The following is a 25046-nucleotide window of genomic DNA, read 5'->3' on the forward strand; positions in this document are numbered from 1 at the left end:
GTATGATGAAGCTTTTCAGGAAATCCATCTGGCTGAGGAGCCTGAATTATATATATATATATGCTATAGGTACATATACATGTATATAAGGATTATCATCACCACCATCTCTGGCCACATTCTCACAGAAATAGTAAAAACTGACATATTTCTGAGGAGTCAGGGTTCTGTTGTGTGTTAGTCATGGCCTGATCAAACATTAAGGAATTCTGGAGTGATGTAATTTCTATATCTTTGATAAACTTAGTCAAGAGCAAAGCACTGGGTGCTCAAAGTAGCTTATGTGCCTATTTCAGGTCACATACGATCTTTCCTCCTGAAGCTGACCTTCAGTGTTTGAAGCCTGCGTTTTCTTGAATACTGATGTTCAATCTGTGCAGACCCATGGCAATCCCCAGTAAAATTTGAACCCTACAGTTTATAGATATGCAGTTGCATTCCCTCCAAATAACCAATGTTAGGACTAAGCAATGGAAGGACTAACACTAACAGATGCAGTGAGTGTAAAGTTTATTGTGGGAAAATGATCCCTTATGGAACTCGAGGGTGTGTCTAAATGAACAGAACCAACATCTATGCTGAGGCGTATTGCTGAGAGAGAAATGAAACTTTCCATCTAGCCAGCGTCTCCCTCCAGCTGTCCTGTTCAGGCATGGCTTGATTTTAGACCTGGATTCTTGGAATATTTTGTCTATTATGACAAGCGTTGCGGACGTGTGGCATTAGAAAGAAGTGTGTGTCGATACACACCGCAGCCCACTGGTGGCAGCAGCTCGTTAAGAGCGGACTGAGCAGCAGGGGTCTGCCTGCACACAAACACGGCATTTGTGGGCAGACAGCCAACTCCCACATCGAGTTCAACCTACATGGATGCTCCTCTTCCTGATCCCAGAATGAGGGTTTCATGAAGACCACTGCTGTGAAATAAATTAAAAGCGAGGGAGACAATCGTCCGAATACCTCGAGGCTATGAGTTGAGATGTGCTCCCTTTAGAACATTTGGTATCATCCCCCATTTCACATCTATTCGGTATAAGACACAATGATTAACTGTAATAAATGGAAGTTGGACCCTTAATAGCAATAGCAAACAACCATGGACAAAAAAAAAAAAAAAAAAAAAAAAAAAAAAAAAAAAAAAAAGCCAAACCAAAGAAACAAACCAACCAACCAAAAAAAAAACAAAAAAAAAAAAACCCAATAAAAAAGGAACCTATATATTTTTACTCTCTCCTTCTGTGTGATCTGTGTGATGGCTTGCATTCACTTGCATTCAGCAGCTGTACACCTTTCTGCACAAATGAGCTCTGCCTGCATGCCTGCAGTGACATATTTTGGCAATAATCCACTATGTCAATATGCATTAGTGTTACTGTTTTTGCTTTTCGTGAGTATGTGTGCAGTAACTTCCTACCAACCTTAAAACATGCCAGGGAATGCTTTTGTTTCTGTTAGACATAAACAAACTTGTATCTGTGATAATGAACATGAGGTGAAGCTTGAGATGCCACAGACCCTGTTATCACCAGAAGCTGTGAATAAAGCAAGAAGGTTCCTCTTCTTGCAAGGGAAAATGGACACTGCCCCATCTGTTCCCATCAATACTTTTTCTGCTGTCAACCATGTCTGTGGGTGTAGGTATCCAAGCTTGACACTTTAAAAACAAAAATCACAAGCTTTATTAATTTTTAATATCTAGAACTGGTCCATACCTTTCTGTGTGGAATAACCTGAACATTCCTATTGGCAAAGTGGTACATTCCTGAGCCCCCTGCCAGTCGATCTTACCTGGCCTCAAGAGCAAAGCTAGTCCAGGTGAGATTGTTTGAAAAAGTGAGGCAGTGACATAGCCTGAGAAAATTCTAAATACCTACCAAGCACAGGGTCCTTTTCAACCCACACAACCTGCATGCACGACTTTGCTGCAACAGATGTCCCTGCCAATCCGCACCTCTGTTTGCTCTTCGACATTGTAATTCCCCTCCAACTTAAAAGAAAAAAATGTGAGAGAAAAAGATTTGCAAGTTTCAGGAACAGTGTGGGTGCCAAGGACACAGGTTTGTCAGGTGATAAGAGAGCTGTGAGATGAGAGATGCTGTGAGAGCTGTGCCTTTCATCCTCAAGAAGGCAAACCTGAAAAACACACACACACACACACACACACACACACACACACACACACACACACACACACACGCCTAGTCCATACACCTGTGGAACACACCAGAGACAAATAAAATCCAGGATTATGGCAGTTACAAGAAGCACTTCTTCTCCCTTGCTTTTTACAAACTGGCACTATAAAGAAAGCATCATGTCAAGAAAATTTAAATGACTGGATGTGCTTTACATCAAGAGCTTCATCTCTCACTCCTTACCCTGGTGTTAGATTGAATGTCAAGGATGTGAGACAGGTTTTGAGCAGACATCCTAGCTTTTTTTATATCTTGTTGGGTGGCAAACTTAGTTTCTTCTATTTTCTTTTTTTTTTACTCTTTCTTTTCTCCTAAAATTAAAGTTAAGTTAAGAAGGGAGTACTGTTGAAAAATAAATAGATAGATTATATAGATAAACTCACATGTAAATTTTGAATAACCTCACCTGCCTACAGCCTTACAAGAGACAAAAGATTGTTGCACTTGTTTGGGTAGCCAAAACCAGAAAGAAGCTTGATAGTTGAATATGCTTAAGATGGTTTGAAAGCAAATGCCTCAGATATGGCCAGCAGCATTCAGCACAAGCAGTAAAATCCGCCCAAGAAAATCAATATAAAGCAATAAACCCGGGGTGAGTTCCAAGTTGCCACTAGTTTAAAGCCAGCTCAGAGATAACTATATACAGAGCACATAGCACAGGTGTGGCCTCAATGGTAGTGCCATTTTCCAAGCTAAATAAATAAGTCCTTCTGTATGCTCATACATAGTGACTTACACTACTCTTCTGTGTCATGTCAACTTGTCATAAGAATGTTGGCTATGGAGGGGAGGAGGCCCACTTTGGAACGACATAATTCACCTAATTAATGATGCTGGGTACATTTTGCTGCCCTGAAACCCAACCATGAGTACAGTATGCAATGTGGGTATCCTGGGGATGGTCTCTGACAGGTATTTCCTTATTTCTGTGCTGTCTCTTAAGAGCAAGTGAACTGGCAATCCTCAAGGGGAGTGCCAAAGCCCATACAATAGCCTAGGCAGTTTGACGCTATTAGTCATTGTTTCATTCTGAGTGTTTACTTCGGTCATTCCTTTTTCAATGGAAAGCTGATAAGAATAGCTGCCTTGTCTTTTGTACACATGGATGTCTTTGTATTTTGAATGGACACCACAGTATTTTGAATGCCTATCTAGTTCTACCTTTGCACTGAAAGAAACTCATATTCAATGATGACATAAAATTCCAGTCTTTTTTCATTTGCTTGGGATTTCTGTTTGTAATCTCTATTGACACCCATACTCATGCTATAAAATTAGCACTTTTGCTTAGGAGAAACCTAGTGTTGCAGGAACAAGGGGTTGCTGAGTTGCACTAGGAGAAATGATTCATTATGCCTTTGTGATGCATAATGCTGATATTGTCACTTACACACTTTCAAAATTATTATTTTTATTAATATAAATGAGAGGAAATTCCTGCAAAATTCAGAAAGTGGTGGCACGCACTTGTGAAACTTTGGCACAGAGATGCTATTCCTCAGGCAGGAGATATACCAGGCTATTGTTTTCAGTTCTTTCAGGTACTTTGCAACTCAATCACTGTTTCTAGAGATAGCTTTCAAACATACTGCTTACATATAGAATGATATAGAATAATTGAGGTAGGAAAATACCTGTAAGATCCTGTCATTAACCCAGCACTGTCAATCCCACTGCTAAACCATGTACCCATGTCCCCTGTGTGAAAAACACAAGACAAATAACGGGAAGCTTGATGGTTCCCTGCAAACTCACAGATGTCCTTATGAAACTATGAGACATACATCTCTTGCTTCTTCTCCGTTTATTAGAAATTTCAGATTATGATGACAATAAATTCTTAACATTCTTGAAAAGCCAGAAATGACAGCTGAAGGCCCCCTCATCTTGTTTGCTATGTTATTGGTGGTGTGCAGGCAGCCTTCTAGTTGCAGTATTTGAATAGCCTGGCTTCCAAACTGTTGCGTTGCCACAACTTTCCGTTTGCATTAAATAAAGGCTCAGCACTCTTCATTTATTGTTTATGGGTATAGGCAAGGCAGGGAAAACAGAGTCAGGCAGATTGGTGTGGGAGAGGAGCAGCTGCTACTGGAGGGTATTTAGCTTCCTGTGCAGCAATCTGAGCTTCCCAGCCTGGCTTCTCTTCTCCCACTACTTTCTGAAAGTCAGGACCTGTTGCAAAGTTCCCTTTTGTCAAGCACAGTAAAAAAGGAAATGCAGCTTCTTGTAAAGCCAATTAGCACCAGAATCTGTTCAGCTAGGACAAGCATTTTGCAATCCCTCTTCTGAAATCAAGTGGTGGGGGGGGGGGGGGCTGGGAAGGTTCTCCTTTTAAAAAGGTTACTCCATGAATCAATTACCCTTTTTTAATTTTAATTGTCGGTAGCGATTTGTGGAATGTGGCACACCACAAATATTGTGCTCTGGTGTTTGAACAACTGAACACCCAAGTCCTGATGTCACTGTCAACACCCTGCTGCTGTTGGCAGGGAGGCAGTGCACAAAGTGACTGCCCAAAGGGATTGTCTCTTCGCTGCTTACACTCTCGGGCTCACTGCCAACTCCTGTTTCCTCCAGCAGTATAAGGAGTGAGAGAAAGCATCCTCTCTCAGAGAGTCAAGCATGTGAAAAGAAGATTTCACATGTGAAACTGAGACCTGGAAAACAATCACTTGGCTTCTCTTTCTTTAATTTATTTCCCATATGATGGATAAATTTGCATAGAGAATTTATTTTTAGCTTACTAGGCATTTTATGTGCCTGGAATCCTGTTATGAATAATAAGTTGAGATGGGAATTAACCTTGGGAGCTTTATCACATAAATGTTGCATGGTCCTTTTTTTTTTTTTTTTTTTTTTTAATAAATGTGTAAACTCTGGCAGAATAAGCATAAGGTCAGAAGATTTCTGCTCCTGATCATATCTCAAAACATACTTTGAATAGACTTCAAGGAAAAGTCCAAAGTGAGTTTGAGATACAGACACTTCCACTGACAGCTGCTGATATCTGATTAAGCCCCCATTGCATGGCCTTGAGCAAGTCTCATATCACATTTAAGCAAAAAGTATCAGTGTGTACTTACCTGAAGAAATGTTCATGTTTTTTATAAGGCTTTAAACTTGAACACAAAATGAGACAAAAGAACTACGGTTTACCTATTACTACCTTTCCTGCAATGTGAATTTCCTAGAATGCAAGAAGGAACTTGCTGCCTTGCTCTAGTTCAACCCTTGAAGGTGTTAGCTGAAAACTATGTTAGCAAGGGTCCAATTTCCTTCTTGCAAATGGAATCAGCAATGTGCTGAAAAGTGCTTTCCTTTAACATGCAAATGACTGATAGAGTGCATGTCTAGCAGGATACTACAACACCAAATATTAGTTGATTTTTTCAACTGATTGGTTAAAATTTTTATTTTCAAATAATCACAGGAAGAAACTGCTCTCAGTAAAGCACTTAAAAAAATTTAAAAAAAATCAGCTCATTAATATCCAAACTAAGAATTCCTAAGCTAGCTATCCCTTACAACTCATGGCCTCGCATGTTTATCAAGGACATCAACTCTTTCCCACCGAAGTGTGCTTCGTTGTCCTCAGAAGTTACTTGACGTGTGACAGTTTTGCACGAATATATATCCTCCTTGCATTCTCCAAATAATAACAAATATAAGCAAACATAAAAGGACAAAGAGATGTGCAATTTCTCAAGCTACACCACTAATGCAAACTGCTATGGAGAGGATTTAATTTTACAGAAATTAGCTAACCTCTTGCCACCGAATTGCAACAACACTCATTTTGCTTCACCAAAACAATCCTGCCTTCATAAGGAAAGTACATGTAATATTACTAAGGTACTGTGACTACCTCAAGTATTACTTCACCAGAAAGAAGGTATAGGAAGGCAGAAAAACAGCAACAGTGTAAATCTTTTGTCACTGTATCTCAGAACTAATTGAGTCAGAAGTGGAGTCGGGTTTGTGGATAGCAGCAAAGTTCCACCTAAGGCTGTGGCTTACACTGATTTAGGGGATCCAGGGCTCTTTTCCAAAATAAGCAGAAGAAGGCAATGTTGCTACTGGACAAGCAGTTTCTGAAAAAATTGCCAGACCCCAGTCATACAAAAATTTGCTGCTCTTTCATTTCAGGAGCACGTTTCCTGTACTGAAGTCAGGGGAATACTGACTTGCTTAGACAAATCTGTGAGAAGTTAGAGAATCCATAGCGGAGAACTATTCTAAAGAGTATTTATATTACATTTACTCTCAGAGTAAAACAGAAAAATGAAAAATCAGAAAAATCTTTGGCAAAGCTGAAAAGTCTGGGGCTGTAACATCATTGGGGAGGACTGAACTGATCATCAGGGAAGTTTCACAATTCCTAGTCTTGAGGTTCAATGCCCTAAAGCATCAAAGCAGTAAATGGCCATAAACTCGTTTTACAGAACTTGCTCAAAAGCTAGCAGAGGTAGCTGGTATCTAACACAGAAGATCATTTGGGAACATTTTTAATGCCATTATTATGAAAAAACATAAAGATCCCCAAATTATATTGTATAATCATCATCCTTGCTTTCTTGAGAGGTTCCTCTGGCCTTCAGTCTTGTGCAGTTCCTGGCTCACACCATGTTCATCTCAGTTTTGGAGGTGCTCATGAATTGCAGGAGGAAACTAGACTTTATACACCACATCTCCAAATGTAAAGGAGCTAGGCTTTAGGAAGACTGTGGGCTGACTGGAAATCCTGGTTCACAATAGAAAGTATTGTTGGGATTGCCATGGGGACAAGATTTTACCTCATCGAAAATACAGCCCTGGAAATGCTATGAAAAATAGCCAGCCAGAGGGGAGAGGACAACCATGAAACAGAGAAAGCAGCATCCCCAGGGAATTCACTGACATGTATTTACAGTTCTCCTTGCATGTATTAATACTGTTTGTGACTCAGGGTATTTAATTCACTAGCAATCACACTCGCATCGAACACCCTGCTGGAGGGCAAGGAGCAGGGAGCAATACACTCCATGGTTTCCATTTCGGTACACCAGAAGGAGCAGAAATCAAGCGAATTCCCACACGCCTGCTCCTGTACCCTCTCAGACCTCGAAAGCGAGCGTGCCTTTGCTCCCGTGCAGGGCTGCTGCCAGACAAAGGCGCAGAGATTTCCCCGTCTCCCCGTCAGTCAGCCACACGCACACGCACACAATACTCCCTCCGCCGTCTCTCGGCTCTTTCACGTGAATAATTCACTTATTTCCCAATGCCGTATTTGCAGAAACAGGAATCACGGGTCTCATGCACTCCTTGCTTCTGCCCCCTCCCCTACAGCAGCTGCCCACCAAGCAGATAATGATGCTGCGGTTGGGAGCGATTGCTGCTCGGGGCTGCCTCTTTGAATCCTCCGAGCCGAGGGAGCCGCTGAGCACATCTGGAACACCGCAGCCCGGGCAGGCAGCAGCCCTGACCAGCCGAGGGCCCCCACAGCCCTGGTCCCAGCCCTCCTTCCCTCCGGGCACCGCCAGCCGGGGCCGGGCGGGCGGTGCCAGGCCGGGGCCGCCCCGCTGCTCGGGAGCCGGGCTGGGAGGCAGGGCCCGGCGGCATCTGGCCAGAGCCATTGTCTGCTGGCCCGGCACCAAAGCCTGGCCTGGGGGCGTTGTGGGGTGGTTCCCTTCTGCTGCTGCAGCAGCGACAACAGCGATGGGATTTTGCTGTCCCTGCATCGGGATGCAAAGGCAGCGGAGGATTGGGGAGGGGGTTGGGGGGCGCGCCGGCGGCAGCTCCCGGAGCTCTGCAGGGACGAGGCTTTCGGCTTTTGCTTCTAAATGCCGACATTTGAGTAACGTTATCAGCGAGACGATATTGCTCAACCCGGAGATCGTCACGCAGCGATGTGGAGCACAACCACCGCCCGGCTCCAGCCGAGCACAGCCCTCCGCCGCCGCGGGAGGCGGCCGGCGGCTGCCCCTGTCCTGGCCCCGGCCCCTGCCCTGCTCTCAGCCCCCGGCCCGGCCCGCCCCGGACACGCCGTAGCCCCAGGACGGGGGCCCGGGAGCCAGGGGCGGTGGCCGCCCCTCCGAGCCCGTCCTGGGGCTGCCTCCCGTCGGCTGGGGCCGGGGCAGGGACCGAGGAGACTGGGGCGATGCTCGGCTACGTGCCGAGCTGCAAGCCGTGTTAGTGTCTCTGTGTATGTGTCTGTGTGCGTGTCTACGTGTGTGTGTGTGTGTGTGTGTGTGTGTGTGTGTGTGTGTAGCTTTGTGTGCGTGTACGCGTGTGCTCGGAGAGGAGGAGGGCCGGGCGATGAAGGGAGGGGAAGGAAACCAGGGGGGAAAGAAGAAGAGAGAGAGAAACGCGGAAAGCGGCAAAATGACATCACTCATTTGCATAGGCGCGGGGATAAAACCGCCCCGCCAGCGAGCGCCCTTTATACTGGCGTGCGGAGCGGCGGCTGCAGCGAGCGGCGGGACTGAGCATCACCGCGCGGCGACACCGGTGGGTTCCGCCGCTGCCCCCGGGCACCGCCCGGGTCCCTCAGCACGGGCAGCATGAAGCCGGCACCCCTGCGGGGGGGACCGCGAGCAGGGCAGGGCAGGGCAGGGCGCGGGGCTTTTGTCCGGGGGGTGGGAGGGAGGCAGGCAGGAAGGGAGGGGGCTATTGTCCGCGTGGGGTATTGTCTGAGGGCGCGCTGCTGCAGGGCGGCGCCGTGCGAGGCGCAAGGCGGCTTTGTTGCCGTCACAGGGCTCTATTTTTTAATTAGTTTTCCCTTAACGAGTTAAAACCGCGGTCAGCGCCGGGTGCGTCCCCTCTATTGTACTCCGCAGCGCGCAGATTGTGGGAGCTGCCCCCGGTGGAGGCTGGCGGCGAACCGCAACGCCTTGGGGATGCTGGATTATACAGACACTCCTAAAAATTAGTATTCTTTTAAAATATGTCGGGGGTGAAGCGTTTTACTTTACTGCAGCGAGCTTGAGCCTGCGGCTCCCGCGGGTGCCCGCGCTGGGCGCGGCGGGCGCGGCCCCGCGGGCAGGGCAGCCCTGGGGTAACGGGCTCTTCCCTCCCCTCCGTGCGCAGAGTCACCTGCCAACATGTCCGACAAACCAGACATGGCCGAGATCGAGAAATTTGACAAGTCCAAATTGAAGAAGACAGAGACGCAAGAGAAAAACCCGCTGCCTTCAAAAGAAAGTGAGTGAGGGCAGGCGGCAGGGAAGCGCAGGAACAGAGGGAGGGAGTGAGGCAGGGAAGGAGGGAGCCGGGCTGGGAGGGCGGGAGGAAAGGATGAAGGGAGGGAGGCGGGAGGAGACAAAGAGGGGCGGCAGGCGGGAGCCGGGGCTGCGGCGGCTGGAGGGTGGAGGGAGGATACACGGCTCTGGCTGTGCTAGACAGAGCAAACCTGAACCCACCGCCTAGCAGCGCTTAATTTACAATTATTTACACCCTGGTTGGATCTGTAGCTAAAAATACACGTTTATTTTAGCAATTTATAGCAATTGTTATGTGGATGCATTTCAGGTTCTCGATTTTCATTTTTTTTTCTCCTTTTCTGCTTTTTCCCCCCCGTTTTAGCAATTGAACAGGAGAAGCAAGCGGGTGAATCGTAATGAAATCTGCCCTTCCAAATTATGCACTGTACATTCCACAAGCATTGCCTTCTTATTTTACTTCTTTTAGCTGTTTAACTTTGTAAGATGCAAAGAGGTTGGATAAAGTTTAAAATGACTGTACTGCCCCTTTCACATCAAAAGAATAGAGAGAACTACTGACACTGAATGAAGGCGCTGCCTTTCCCTCTGCCTGTCTGGCTTTGGTCCTGGTGGCATGAAAGAGCTTGCATGTTGATGAACGAAGAACTTGGGTGGGACTACAGTATACTAGAGTAACACACGAATAAATGCAAAGCTGTACCAAGGTCCTGCGAGCTGTAAAATGCAGTTAATCGAGTGCCATTTTTTTTTTTTTTGTTCAAATGATTTTAATTATTGGAATGCACAATTTTTTTAATATGCAAATAAAATGTTTTAAAACCTGGATGGTATTTATGTCCTCTATTTGGAGAACTGTATCAATGGATAAGAAGCATATGAGCCGGTACTGAGACACAGGATACTATAAAACCTTTGGAGATGCCTCAAACATCAGTCACCATTCTCTTTTTTTTCAATATCTGTGCTCACCAATACATTAACTTGTGATCCTCGAAGCTAGTTTTTAGACAGATTTCAGTTAAAAATTGCATATCTTATAATTTGTCACCATGTGAGTATATCCCTTTAAGTATTTCTTTTATGTAGAGATTGATAAAGGCAAAAAAATCGGGATGCATTTATTGCTTTGCCCCACCCATAGCGTAGCTCTTTTATTAAGAACCATTCTGTACTGTTGCAGAGATGCAGCCTCGGTAGTATAAACCCCTAATTAGTTTGTTTAATAATTTAAGCTTGTTATTTTGATACAGTATTTAAAGGAAGCTGTAACTTGAATTTTAAGTCAAAGATTGAACCTAAGCCTTTTACTTTCGTAAGCATTTAGTGGTTGGTGTCCCATGAAAATAGAAATAATTTTGCTACTATGTTGCTCATGTTTTGAACAAAGTCTTTTAACAGTCTCCTTGATCCTAAGAACTGGTTTCAAACTTTATAAAGATATAGTCTTCTTAAAAATTCAAAATGTACCATTTGGGGACAAAAACGTTGTGGTAACTTATAAAATAAAAATCATGATGAATGTGACATGCAAACAGCCACATTCCATTTCTGGTTTGTGACAATTCTTTCAGGCCTCGGAGAGTTTTTGGTTATTTTTCTTCAAATGACTGCGGGTAAAACCTGTGATCCAGGGAGATCAGTAGGAGTTGACTTTAGTAGTCATGAATTTCATCAGAGTGGAGTGAGTAATGAACATTCTGGGAAACAAAAATGCTGTCAGATAACCTGTAGGAGGGTGGTGAGTGTGCTTCTGCAGTGCCTAAGTTTTATCTCATGGATTTGAGGCTGCATTAATTTCAGACAGTTCCTATGAAGTAAAATTAGTCCCTCTGGGGAAGCTTGAGTTTTGCTGAGGCTGCTGACTTGGTGGGGTCAAACAGATTTGGGATTTCATCCTATCACTGCTTCCTAGAAGCATCTGGCTGCAACAATAGGCTGTCCTTGGGTTTACACCACTGAGGGCAGTGGGGCTCCTCTCCTTGGAGATTTGGTGGATGTCTGTGCTTCTGGAGAGGATGGGAGCCAGAGGGGTGCCACATGCTTGTGGGCACAGTCCCCAGCAGTGGAAAACTTGCATAATTGAGTGTTTGATAAGAATCTCAGTCCAGGCTTGAGATTTTTTGATGCAGTCCATGGGAAGTTTTGGGAAGTCCTGGTGTCATATAAGGACCTTCACAGTAATTTAAGGTGATGAGTTCAGGAAGGAAATGAACCATTTCTTGTGCTTGTTAAGGCTCTGATTTTATTCCCCATGTATAATGGGAAAGATGGGAAACTTACAAGCTGAGTTTCTGAAAAGTCAATTAATCAACTCCCAGCTACTGATCTTAATCAGGTAACATGGGATGTGACATGACTTGGTGCACAAGTGTACAGTATGAGCTGCACGTGCGCAGATGAGTAGAAGCAAATGCTTGCTTAGTGTGGATTTATCCTGGGGAAAAAAACCAGCAAGGTACTTCTGAGGGAGGCAAAGCATGAGGTATGCACAGCTCTTTGTAAGTCCATGAAAGTGCATGCTGTAATACAGCATAGTTCAGCAAAAATGTAATGAATAATGAGGCCTATGACTTCAGAACTGCACGTCAGAAGTGATCATTGCTGGTCTAAGGGTACCATCAACTGCAACATGAGGTGGTGAAGCTCAGGTCTGTTTTCAGGAGATAAGGCAATTGTTGAGCCACTACTCTGTTTCTGCCATCAGGGACTGAACAAAATTACAAAATCAACTGTGAAGGAAACCTTCCAGGTCAAATTCAGGGATTTCTGGCTGGAGTCTGTCATCCCCTGCTTTGCTCCTTGTTCAGCTCTTTTCATACATTCAAAGAAAATTGTGGCAGGTCTTTGCCATGTTTTGCATTGGCAGTACTGAAGTGGTCACATCTGACACCTATTTCATGGCAATGCAATTGATGATGTGAAACATGAAGGCTTGGAATCGATTGTAATACTCAGGACTGTGTCTGGACTGGTTGTTGAGTGCTGTTAATAAAATCAGTCTCTTCAGCTGTCAGTCTAGAAACTTTCATCGGCCACAAATTAGCTAGAAAAAAAATACAACAAAACTTGGTTATGAAAAAGGGTCATTAGAAAGAGAAACATATGGGGTTTGATCTCACACAGTCTGCCAGCCCTATGAGACTTACGGTGTCTGGTGTCGCTGCCTCCCCACCCCCAGCCGAGATGCAGCTCCACCGAGGTGATGTGGTGAGAAGCTCTGCCCTCCAGTACTGAAGCAAATCCTTCCTTTCTCAGTATTTCTCAGAAGATTTTCGCTCCCTTTCATGCATGTCCCCAGATATCATTAACTACACATATATTGGACAGAAAGCATATGCTAACCATATCCAAAATAGATCGTTGCGGTATTAATTACAGAAATGTGGAGACTTCAGTGTAAGCATTTTGGTCTTCTGGGCTATTTTTGTGCAATGTTGAATGTGTGATAAAACACCACTTCCCCTAGTAACCCTTTACTTCCCTAGAAACAGTGTAGAAACGAGCAGTTCCTATTGTGTATTGTGATCATATATGGCTGCCACATACATCTGCTGAACAGCAGAATTTTATTAATAAGGAACCCTGAGCTGCTCCAAGCATCATATAAAACACAATGAGCACATGATACAGTGTTCAGTGCAATAGTTCCACTGGGCTGATATAAAATGGGTGTGAAGAAATAAAAAATGCAGCTCTTGATTATTTGCTGATATACAGTAGCATGACAATGCAAAGCAACCTTTGTCAGGCTTGTCCCTCTTTGAGATCCTCTGATGTGCCAGCTTTGTGCATTTTCAATTAGAACAGGCAAGGCAATCAAATATTAAAAGAACAGGTTATTTTATTAATTCAGGGAAAAGGAATTGCAGACAACATTTATTCATTATTTTTATGCTGTCTGGCAGTTTCATTTGCTAGTGTCCCTGTGATATGGTGATTAAAAAAACCCAAAAGCTCACACAGTGCTTTACCATACACCTGTTTCAAAATTCTGTGGCTTAATGACAGGAGTCTATTTTTCTCTCTGTTTTAAGCTGAAGTTAATGACCTGAATTCCAGTATTGCTTTTACCGGGTTTTAAAAAATGTTAGAACCCTCTCTGACTTCCTCTTCTTCCTGCTTAGAAAGAAACAAACAAAAAAAAAACATAGCGGGTGCTCAGAGATGCCTAATTTGCCTCTGGGTTAATGAGCTTTTAGCATATTGGGAGCAGAGCAAAGATAATTTTTTCTCCTGTTTCTACAATCATGAGGATTACAGCATTTCTTTTTCTCCCTGTAATCAAAAACTGGAGTTCTCGGGAGATTTTTTGGTCTCATGGAGCTTGGGTTTTATGAAAACCATCAGGCATGACAAGATTCAGGCAATGTTATGGGAATTGGCAACTGGGAGGTTCTGCAACCACTGCTCCCTCACAGTAAGTGGATGATGATGGCTAAGCAGAATCAAATATAGACCTATAGCCTTAGTTTAAAGCAACAATATGCAAAGAATGGCATAGTGAGATGAGTAAATATGTTTGGAGTTATTTTTAAATTTACAGTTCCTGTGACCTCAGGTTTTCTGATAGCTTCAGATTTATTTTTGCCTAACATAGATTTTCCTTTCAGAACTATTTTGAAACCGATTGAGTGGATTTACTCCAACTTAAATACATTTCCAGCATTTGAATAGTCCCCAAATATTCACCACATGTCCCATCAAAAACATTGTCTTGAAAACAAAAAAATCATTACATTGATCAAGCACTTCTCAATGACGAAGAAAGGTTTTTGCCACTATGGTAATTCTCATCATTTTATCTTTGGCATGTGGTCATGGGCTTGAAATCTGGGCCTGGAAAAAATTTCATGTGATTTTGAAACATTGCAGATTCCATGAACAGACATTTGAAGTGCTCTTTGTTTGCATGTTATGGTCAAATATTGAGTACACTTACTACATTTAGAGATTTGTTTGAAAATGGGAAGAAAATCCCCCAAATCAAAACACCTCTCCCCAGTAAACACCAAACCAAGAAGAGAAATGCATTTGTGTGTGTTGCAATATCTGACATGAACAATTTAGTTATTCCTAGTATCTTCTAGTGGTGTGAAACTACTGCAATAGCATTCAGGTCTCTAAAATAAGTCAAATGAACTCGCTGTAATCTACTCTATAATCAAAAATATGAAATTCAGATTCTCAGATAGTTCAAATCTTACCTAATGTATTTTACAGATTTCCATAGATATTACTTTATGTTTTATTTTTCATAATGGTCCTTTCCATCTGACATACAACAATATATGATATGGTTTATATTATTCAGCATTTTTAAATGTTTTGAAATAGATAAATGCTTCTTCAGCCATCACTTGAAGTGTTGGAATTTATCTTAAAATCTTCCGCTCAGCTAGAATTTGATGTAAGATAATGTAGAGAATTGTGGAGCTACATAATAATCAGAAAAATAATTTGCTGGATTAGTTTTTCATGCATCTTAGTTCTGCTCACCTGCTCTATATCATATGGTCTGTACAAAAATATTGAGCCAAGACAAGGACAGTCTTCATCCTTCCACCTAAATTGGATGCTGCCTCTGAGAAATGCCACTGACCCACTCTGCAGTGTGAATAAAAGAGTCCATTCTTTGCACTGCACATTTTTCTTGATGTGAGAACCAGTAGTGGGGAAAAAGAGGCCATTGCAGAGTGACATCCTCAGACAGAAAAGTGGACATGGCCCCAAGCATCCACATTGCCACAATGGAAATCACTTCAGCATGCTGAGCATCCTCCAGGCTCACAGCAGGTTTACTCACACCCTTTTGGGTTCTTGTGAAGGGGGACCTGTTGGCAGGTCACCCACAGTGTCATACTGTGGTGTGCATTGCAATGTCATAAATTGGTGTGCATATCACAGGTTGGGCCCCAGAGACAGCCCTGGGGCAATCCCCAGGGCAGCAGAGACTTTTGTATTTTAACACTTCAATTCAGCTTTCCCATCACTTCAGTCATGAAGTTTCAGCCATACAGAGCAGTAACACAAAATGCTTGAGCCCTACCAGAACTAGGCTGGAATGCAGACCAGCCATAACCTTATGGTCCTGGCCCAGTGATGGCTTTGCATACAAAGAACAGGGCAAACAGCTCATGTGTAAATCCATTACTTCAAGAAATTAATGACTAGATTAAGGATACTACAGCCTGTATGAAGGCTTTTGCTGATGGGGAGCCTGATACCTATTTCTTAAAAAAATCTTGTCCTTAAGCTAGACCAAAGGCTATAAGATCCCACAAAAAGTTATCGTAGAGGGCATAATAAAATGGCTTTCACGAGAAAGCAGTAAAAGATGAGCTTTATACAAAAAGTCCTATTCCCTAGCAGCAGCAAACAAAACAAGGAATTGAGTTGGTGAAAGCATCAATGATTTTGCTCCCACTGTTTTGTTTCAGAATGAATTAGGAATAAGAAATCTCCTAGCAGCTGAGCTATACCCCACAACTCTGATTTGCTGGGGCAGGACAGATGGATCCCAGACAGTCTCATCTCCATAGCTCACAACTACAAAAGCAGCTGATGCTTGGATCATGCAGAGAACATTGCTCCTGGGAAGAACTTCACGTTTCTTTAATTTTTTCATTATTTTTTTAGCAACTTTAATTACCACTCTGAGAGACAAAAAAAAAGAAAAATTCTGTTGCCTGCTTTCCTCGTGGTAGCTGACTTGCCAGTATTAAGTGGAAGGGGGAAGGGGAAGCCCTGAAAATTAATGAGGCTAAAAATGACACCACTTCTCAGCATGAGGAGTTAGAATGATGCCAAGAGGAATACAGGTGAAATTCTGGGAGACCTGCATCCTTTTACAGTGATCCATAGTCTGTACATATTCATACATATCTGCTTCCCTGGTGCTTTGCTTATAAAGTCATCCCCGCTGTGTGTGGGAGGTGTGGGTTACACTGAGAAATGCCAAAGTCGCTCTTGAAGTCCTTGCTGCATTTTAAAGGTTAAAACTAGGAACAGACTGGCATTCTCCTAAAGGTCTTTAAATGGAAGAGCTGTTTAATCACATGCACTGCAGCACGAGTAGAGCACTGTCTCTTCTATATCATTCTCAGCTGGAATTTTTGAGCTGATAGGCACTGAGTTTGTTTTCAGCAAAGATAATGCTGTGGCATCTACAGTTTGCTCTCTCCAAGATAATAAAAAAACAAAAAATAGTGTTTTGAGATCAGGAATGGTTTCACACAGTTCTTAATTTGGTTGCCTAGAAAACTTCTAAATGCACATTTAGGGTTAACAGTAGTGGAGCTGTTGAATGCTCACACCTTCCAGTGAAAATTCTCTCCTTGCTGAAGCAAAGTCCCTTTGAAACGCCAAGGTGCTGAGCAGGTGTGGTTGCCTTCATTTTAGTGAGTTTTCTAGATACGAAGCTAATTTTTCATTTGAGTGTCTAATTAAGGGTAATAACATAATTTTAGTCCCATGCAACTCTACCCAGTTTATGATATTAGCTTGTATGGGGCCTCCCAGCCCTCCTCTCTGTTGCAATTGGCACTTCTCAGAAGGAATGGGAGTATCCCCCCTTTGCACAACATACGAAATGCAATCACATATCTCAAGGCTTTCTCTTCTCACTGTTTCCTTTCACATATTCTAATTTTTCATGGAATTCAGCAGTAAATTTGTTCTCCACCTAGATAAGCACCCTAATAATGTCATCCTTATGTGCCCAAGAAGTTTGGTCTTCTCCTTGGCCCTCATTCATCAAACCCAAGCTGTGACTCCTGTCAGCAACTACTCCCTGCTTCAGATCATATGTCTGACTCCACTATATGGCCTAATGGTCTGTCAGGTTGCTGGATGTCTCCAAATTGCTCACTCTCAGCAGGAGACTTCTGCCAACTTTTTGACAGTAGAACTCTATCACGTACCTTTTGCCTGAGAAGTCTGTGCCTTTAAAATACTGCCTGCAAAAGCTTTGCTCTTTTCTTTCCTTTCCTGTCTATATGGAGTGACCAAAACTGCTCCTCAGGGCTGATCCAGCAGAGGAAACAGCTAAACAGCTGCATGCCAGCAAACTGGAAGGGTTAGGTGCTGTGTAGGCTGCCTACCAGGAAGAAAGAGCTCCTCTCTAACCTTTATACAATCCTTCCTCTTGTTTGTCTTGGCTTCAAAACAATAAATTTTAGAGGGTTGTAACGAGCTTGTTTATTTCTAGCGCTCAATTCCTAGACTTATCCTTTTTCACACTGCTAGCCAGCAGTGGGAAGGTTAAAAATGCAGTCAGTTACCAGTGGCAACATACCAGTGTTGTAAATCCTGCCCACACATCTTCAGATCTACTGACATTTGAAACATCTAGGTCTTTTCTGTTAGCTATGCCAGTGTAATTATGTCTTGGTATATAGCTTTTTTTCCTACATGTCATCCTTCGGGAGTGCTCAGATAAGTATATTTGAAGGATATAAATGGAAGGAGAAGGAAAGAAGGAGGCTGAAGTTACAAAGAAAGAAAGGAAGCCATTGCAAATAGTTCACTGGGGTGTTTGAAAAAGCAATATCACATATTAATAGCTGCAATTTAATAGCAGATTACTGATCCCTTTAAATTATTTGAGATTGTCGCCTGTGAGTTGCAGGACAGGCTGTGCCAGTGAAATCAATTACATTTCATATCAGTACTGTATGCTTATCTTGCACAGCAGGGATGTGGAGGTGCTGTACGTCCCTCTAGTCAGCAGTGCCGTAAGCTAAACAGGCTGGATGTAGTGGAACTGGCATATATGCCTAGGCAAACGTGTGAAATCTCCATGTGAAGACCAGTGAGTCACTGCTGCTTCTCTTTAGAGTCAGCAGGGAGGGGAGACAGCTTTGCTGTCATCAGGATTCAGCTTGATGCAAAATTGGCCCAAATGGAGGTGAGAACCTTTTGTTTATAGTGCACACACACAACACACACACAAGCAAATAAAAATTCCACACAGAGTGTGTTTCCAAATGCTAAGAGAAAAAGGCTTTACTCTTTGGTCAAGGCCTTTCTGCCCTGATCAACTGCCTTGCTCAGTTGCCAAGACCACTGCTGTTTTCTGCAGGACTTTGTGAGAGTCCAGCCCAATAGAGGTGAACAAAATGGAGCCGCAGGTGATGGGAAGGGCAGCCACAACTTCAGTTGGATATGTCCAGAGAAGCAGCAAGTCTCAGCTGGAGCCTGGTCCTTGGCAACTTTCTTCTGTGCAGCGCTTTAGAAGAGAGCAGGGAGAGAGGGTCATCCCCTCATGCCCAGCTCTGGTAAGTGATCTTGAAAAGTTTGTTGTTTTTGTTACTTGCTGCTGGGCCAGAGACAGTAAGGATGGGACTACCCAGAGCACTGGTTCTCCTGGATCAGAACGTCTCATCATCTTTCACACAGAACAGAATGCAATTATGCATGTGGAATTAAAGGCAGATAGAAAACTGGAGTACCATGCAGTAGTTAACATGTTTTAAAATTCCTTTTTATTGATATATTTACGAAAGTAATATAGCTTATATCAGTGCTGTATTATGGGCATCTTAATCACATGTGTCTTCAGGCATGGTATCTTTCTAAAATGTTATTATTCTTAAAAGAAAATGAGCCACTGGAGAGAACAAAGTAATACAAGCTTGTGATTATGAAGCAATCACTAATTTGTCCACTCCTTGTCCACTCCTGTGTAGGAGGACTTTTTATGGGGTGGGCATGCTCCAGGCTGAGAAAAAGTGGCAGTAACCAGTGGAACTGATCACAGGAGTAAACACCACACCAATGAACAAAGATTTGGCAGCTGGTCTCTGTGCAGATAAATCAATTAATTATGTGATCAAGGCCTGAGCTTTGGTCTTTGCCTATGTGAAATTATTTGTAACACCATGCTGAATTTCAGTCATATACACTAAATTCTTTCAACAGATGCAATTAAGTCTGAGAAATTATCCTTTGAGATACAAATGTATGTTAAATGGGCCCTTATAGATTGCTTCTTCCATAAATGCAGAGTATCAATTTTTAATCTGGTGATGGACTGTCTGCTGCCTTCAGCCACTATTCTTGCATTTGACAGTAGTGAGGCCATTTCTACAAATCCAACACAATTTATCCACAGTTTATTTCTTGCTTAGAAAGGGCATATCACACACAGACTTTCCTTCCTAATTTGCAAAACAGTATTTCCAGTGAGGTAATCAAACATATTTTTGCCCTTCAGAACATTCAAACATTAGAGCACTCAATAGTGCACTCAACATCTCCACTGCAAGTTTTCGGGATTCTGTTTATTAGTGTAACTGTGCACTTAGAACAAGTTCTATAAATAGACAAAAACTGTCTCTTAATTTGCATATACCATTCTTGGTAGTATTTTAGGAGTTACTATGTATTTGACCCAGCTGAAAAATTCTTTTATGTTAAAATTTGCTTCAGTTTTATCTCAACAAACAAGAAGATATGCAGCTAGCTACTTCAGACATCTGTTGACATTAAATGGGAACTTTTCTGCAAGTTTTGGTCTTTCAAATTGTAGATCACCAAATTCTTAGATCACCAAACCAACCTAACAGAGATTATGTAGATTCCCTTATAAGAGGCTGCTACTGCACTTTTTCAACAGGTTCCATTTCAAATACTCAGCTGGACTGACAGCATGGATGGCTCTGCAAATGGAGCTTATCCACACCTAGTCTTGACACATCATTTACTGCCTAATATTACTAGATTTGGTTAGAGAAAGGAAGGTGCCTACACAGACAGACTTGTACAAGCAGAAGCAAAAGAACATTTCTTTGGTGGGAATAACCACCATCCACACTCCTCACCACTCCTCATCAGATTGAGGAAGCTGGTCCTTGTTCAAGAGCAGTCCTTTTTTCTTCCTCATCCCTCAGCAACCCACAACACACTCACCAAAATAAGGAGGCAGGCTGAGTCTGCACTATCATTGCTTAGAGGAGTATTTAATTTATAGTTCAAGGTTTATCTGGAGCTAGACAAAAGTTAGGAACTCAACAGACACATAAAGTGCCACCTTCTATTTTCTCCAGGTCCTACTATGATCCTGCTTTGCTTTTCAGACAATTCAATCATATGTGCATTATCCCTTAAGACAATAAATTTTTTTTTTAAAAAACCCACATTTTAACTCAGTCAGCAGCTAAATTGACAAGAATATGCATACTTTACCACCTTCAGAAAGCACGTATGAATATATAAGGATTAAATGAAAATTAAATGAAATGGTTTTGTGATGATGATGATATTTTTAATTCCTTTCTCCGTTGTGACCAGGGATTCTGTTTCACAGTAGGTAGTCATATTTCAGCAACAAATTAATAGGGCTGGAAATTAATTTCTGCCCTTTTCCAGTGCTATTTTACAGGCCTCTAATTTCACCTCTATTTTCGCACTTATCCTCTTGTGGGTCTTCTGATTGGTTTACCTTAATGGTAAACATTCAGTCATTTTAGAGCAATAGTGGAGCTTGTACCATACAAATGTACACCTTTCTTATGCAGTATTCTCTGAGTTATTTTCTTGGTATAATTTCAACTGGTGCAAATATTAGCTGGAACTTCCACCACTTAGAAGATAAAATTTGGGCATGGCAGTGCCTTGTTTCCTCTTAAGAAAAGTGTATTTTATGGATATTACTTGGTTGATTAGGATTTTAGAGTTTAGGGTCAAAGCATAGAAGCTTAGTCCACTTTAGGGAAAGCAGTCTCAGTAAACACATTATAAAATATGTCTCTCATAAATCCCCCAAGAAATGAACCAAATATCAAGGTCTGTTACTGTCATTAAATTCTTATTGTCTTGAGTTTCTTCCAGTAACTTAAAAGCACATTAAAATGTGAGAATGGCTCATCTCCTATACAAAAGGATCTAACTGATAGTTTTATTTGGTTTTTTCCCCTAGATTCTGTGCAATTGTTTTAGCAGGGGTATTTCATATGTTGCATGAGTGCTGTATTTAGGACCATATGTATGTAATCTCCACAGAGTATTTTAAGTTCTGAGTATGGAATATATAGTTATGTGAAGCATTTATAGGGTAATACATAGCCTTATATACCCAGTATAATGTTTGCCTAGCCCTACTGCCTTTATGAATATAGTTTTCCTCCTACTTTGTCTTTCACTCCGTGAGTTTATTCCCATATGCTTCCTGATTTACAGTGTTTCACGCTCTGCTCCTTTGTGTTAATCTGTAAGGACAGACTCCAGTGCTGAAAGTAAAGGATCCCAGAGCACCCACACAAACAGACTGAGGGAAGGGACTGTAGTGCACATTTTGTAATTAAGAAATGTGTTCAGAGTGTTAACAGCATCAACAACTGATGTTTCCTAAAAAAAAAAAAAAAAATCTTAATTATGCTGCCACTTCTCTTGTTTAGAGTGCGAACTGGCCTGAGTACCTGGACTATCTTCTACATTACATTATGTCAGCTTTTGGAAATCAATTAGTATGCACAGGTGGGGACAGATCTGCAAAAGCATCTGCTTCATTTGGAAAAATGTATGCATTGAAACCCCCTCTTTTACTAGTAGTTCCAGTTGTTCTGTACAGTCATTCTTAAAAGACTGAGCCCTTAAAAATTTGGCTCAGGACAAATCTGAAATAGCAGATCCTGTGAGTCTACCACAATCTTTCAGGCACAGTGTGATCTTTGAGTATTATAGTGGCTTGGGAAATAAACATCACCTCACCTCTTTCAGTAGCCAATTCAATATAGGCACGTTTTTCAGTGTATAGCTAGGTCAGTTTTTGTCTATTCATGAGATGCTCAGCTAACTTTTTTATTATAGGGCATTCTCAGATTCCTTCTACTTTTCTCCTTTGTTCGCAGTTAGCAGAACTCCCAGTTAATTTATAACATCATTGGGTCACTTCTGACAAAAACTAGCTGCTGTATTCCCATTTTTGGTGGGTTTTTACATGAAGCATTCCTATCAGTTTTGTTCTCGTTAGCTGGAGCAACAAATAGGTATCTTCATTACAGCTAGGAATTGGTTGTGTCAGTGCAGGAGGGAAGGAGGGTGAGGAGGACTGCGGCCCTCCAGCAGGAACAGAAGCTGGAAACCCTACGAAGCCGATGTGCCTGGAGTGCTCCTGCATCTTCCCATGTCAGCGGAACGGGAGTTTCCTCTTTCCTCCTTACTTTGTTCTCTGAAGGTGCTAAACAGTCAGCAAGAAATTTGTTCTTTTGGCTGTTGTTAAGATGAAGAATCCGGGATTCTAGTCTTGCATAAATAATGAGTGTACTTATGTAAAATACTTATAGAAGCAACAGAGCGGGGAGAGCGGCTGCTCCCTCAGCCCATGTTGCTCCTGTATGCTGCCTGCTGGGTTCATTGTGAGATGTAATGTCCTGCTCTGCGACAGCTGAAAGACAGGCTGAGTATGACAGATCTATTCTCAACCTCCCACCAAGACACTAATTCCAGTTTCAGCAGCTATTTGTTCCCTTGCCTTTAGATTATTCCTTCCTAGGTTTTCCATGCCCGTCCCCTTCCCGCGATGCGGGGAAGCAGAGGGGAACAGGCACTCCCCAGGGAAGGAGAGGGGGCAGCTTTTGGAAGGAGCATTCTGACTCCGGAACAGCTCGGTTGGGTGTGCTTTGCACCTTCCCTGGGCTGCTAAGCACGTAATTTGCGCCCTGTGAGAAGCTGTCTTGGGGTGGCCGTCCCACGCAGGCAGCGAGCCTCGGCGACACGCGGTGAGCGCCTGGGCGCGGAGTGCTCGGCTCCCCGCCGGGGGCAAAGCGGGAGGTGCGAGCTGCAGGAGCTGCAATTCCAAACAGCAAACTGAGCCTGCCATAAGGCAAGCAGATGGATGTGGTGCCCTTTGGTTCTTTCCAGCTACAAAAGTAATTCTTTTTTTTTTCTTGAGTCATGCCTAGCAATGGTACAATTATTTTTGGACCGCCACCAGGGCAGCACTGATATGATGGTCGTTTCTGTGGTACAACTGCTGACCGTCACCCGTGGCAGAAATATAAAACAGTGTGTTTAGACCTATTGCTTTTTATTTTTAGATGTTTGTCCAGCTCAGTTTAAAGTTTTCTTGTTGTCTAGTAAGACTGCATGAGTCTGAGTGCCCAAACTGGAACACATTAATGGACTCTGAACCTTGATAAGAACCAAAGATTGTCTGTCAAAGATAATAATGTAAGTCTGTGGGACATTCCAAATGTACTTTTTTCCAATACTTTTATCCAGACATATGGGTGTATTTCATAGACATTGCTGCCTACGTTTGTGTACTTTGAAAACAATTACTTTTTCTGGTGTATTGTTCAAATAGTAAACTGATATGGAGCTCATCAATATTGATGTGATGATAATTTTTGCATTATTTTTATGTACTGATTGTATTATTATGTGTTTACTGTGTAACATTTTTTAGAAATGGGACCGTAGGATTCATCTTCAGTGACACTGTTGGAATGGCTGTGTGAGGTTCCAGCATTTAATTTAGCTGAGGTCAGGGTACTAATTCTTAGGCAGAGCGGTGAGTGCAGAGCTGAGGCTCTCCATACAATTAACACTGAGAAACACTTTCCTTTAAAAGACAGATACCAGTCTAAGTTTTTCCATTACTCTAGTCTGTATGTAGCTGCTGCCATCTGCCCCATCCTCCTGTACTCACCTCTATACGGGCTACTGCTTGCATCCTTACCTCCAAATGAAGTTTACTGCTATATAAGTAGCCAGTGACATTTCTCTGCTTCTGTGGTCTCATGTGAAGGTGATTTTACTCAGAAGAAGCCATTAGGAGATGTTATATATTGTGACTTTCATCCTTTGAGGGAACATACTTGCCTGACAGCTGATGACAGTAAATTTACTTGTATCCCTAAGATCTACAGCAAACAGGAGACAGTACGAGACACTCTGGTGCTGATTTTCAGGGTACTTGAGCAGGACTGTAAAGCTGTATTTTCCCCTCTTCCCCTTGACACTCTCCACTGTGACATATGGTCAGCATTTGACGTGGCCACAGCTGAGCAGCTCCCCATTTAGATCTGGGCTGCATCTGCCTCCAGAGACTCAGGTGGAATGTGAGCCATCTGTCTAATGCTAAATGCAGAGAGAGCCCAGGGATTGTGCCCTTATATGACGTTTTTAAAAAATTTCCTTTAAATAAATAGATTAATCATTCTTGATCTTACAAGTTTGAAAACAATGGGGGGTTAGAAACTACAGCCGGGAAAATGTTTTGGGGGCTCCTAAGTACAGTAAGCTCATTGACATATGGAAGCAAGTCCAGTGGAAAGCAACTAGGGACTAGAGCACATAATATAAGAAAGACTGCAAGAACATCTGGGTTTGTGCAGCTTGGAGCCAACACAGATTTAATGGGACTTTAGAGAAGATACAACACCTACAAGTTACACCTGGTGTATATTAGAAAAAAGCTCACCATAATCAGGATAGTCAACACTGGAAGCAGAGGGGACCTCCATCACTGGAGATCCTCGAAGTTCCAAGGGCTCTGAGCATCCAAATGCAAGCTTGGCTCTGCTTTGGGTGAAGTGTAGGAGCAGAAGACCTACAGACCTCCTTTGCAAACTAAATTATTTGATAGTAATTTAGCACATGGCATGAAGGCAAGAAACCAGCAGCTGTATGCTAGGGGAGAACATGAGCA

At 42.6% G+C, this 25046-nt stretch overlaps 2 protein-coding genes and 1 long non-coding RNA gene across 3 annotated transcripts in view; 2 read left to right on the forward strand and 1 right to left on the reverse strand.

Moving 5' to 3' along the window:
• Positions 1 to 2141: 2141 nt before the first annotated feature.
• Positions 2142 to 25046, reverse strand: part of GPM6B (glycoprotein M6B) — a 510804-nt gene continuing 487899 nt past the window's right edge. The window contains exon 9 of the transcript XR_010742997.1: positions 2142 to 2198. The gene's annotated coding sequence lies outside the window, so the exon portion shown is untranslated. The remainder of the gene's footprint in view (positions 2199 to 25046) is intronic.
• On the forward strand, positions 8560 to 10217 carry TMSB4X (thymosin beta 4 X-linked). The gene is made up of 3 exons (XM_066313872.1): positions 8560 to 8681; positions 9261 to 9374; positions 9756 to 10217. Exons 2-3 carry the CDS (start codon positions 9275 to 9277, stop codon positions 9788 to 9790), a joined length of 135 nt encoding a protein of 44 aa, XP_066169969.1. The 5' UTR covers positions 8560 to 8681; positions 9261 to 9274; the 3' UTR covers positions 9791 to 10217.
• On the forward strand, positions 13543 to 16071 carry LOC136374592 (uncharacterized). Its single transcript, XR_010745927.1, has 2 exons — positions 13543 to 13811; positions 15832 to 16071. It is a non-coding gene; the product is annotated as an uncharacterized lncRNA (long non-coding RNA).

Source organism: Sylvia atricapilla, chromosome 2, assembly GCF_009819655.1.
Source record: "Sylvia atricapilla isolate bSylAtr1 chromosome 2, bSylAtr1.pri, whole genome shotgun sequence".
NCBI lineage: Eukaryota > Metazoa > Chordata > Aves > Passeriformes > Sylviidae > Sylvia > Sylvia atricapilla.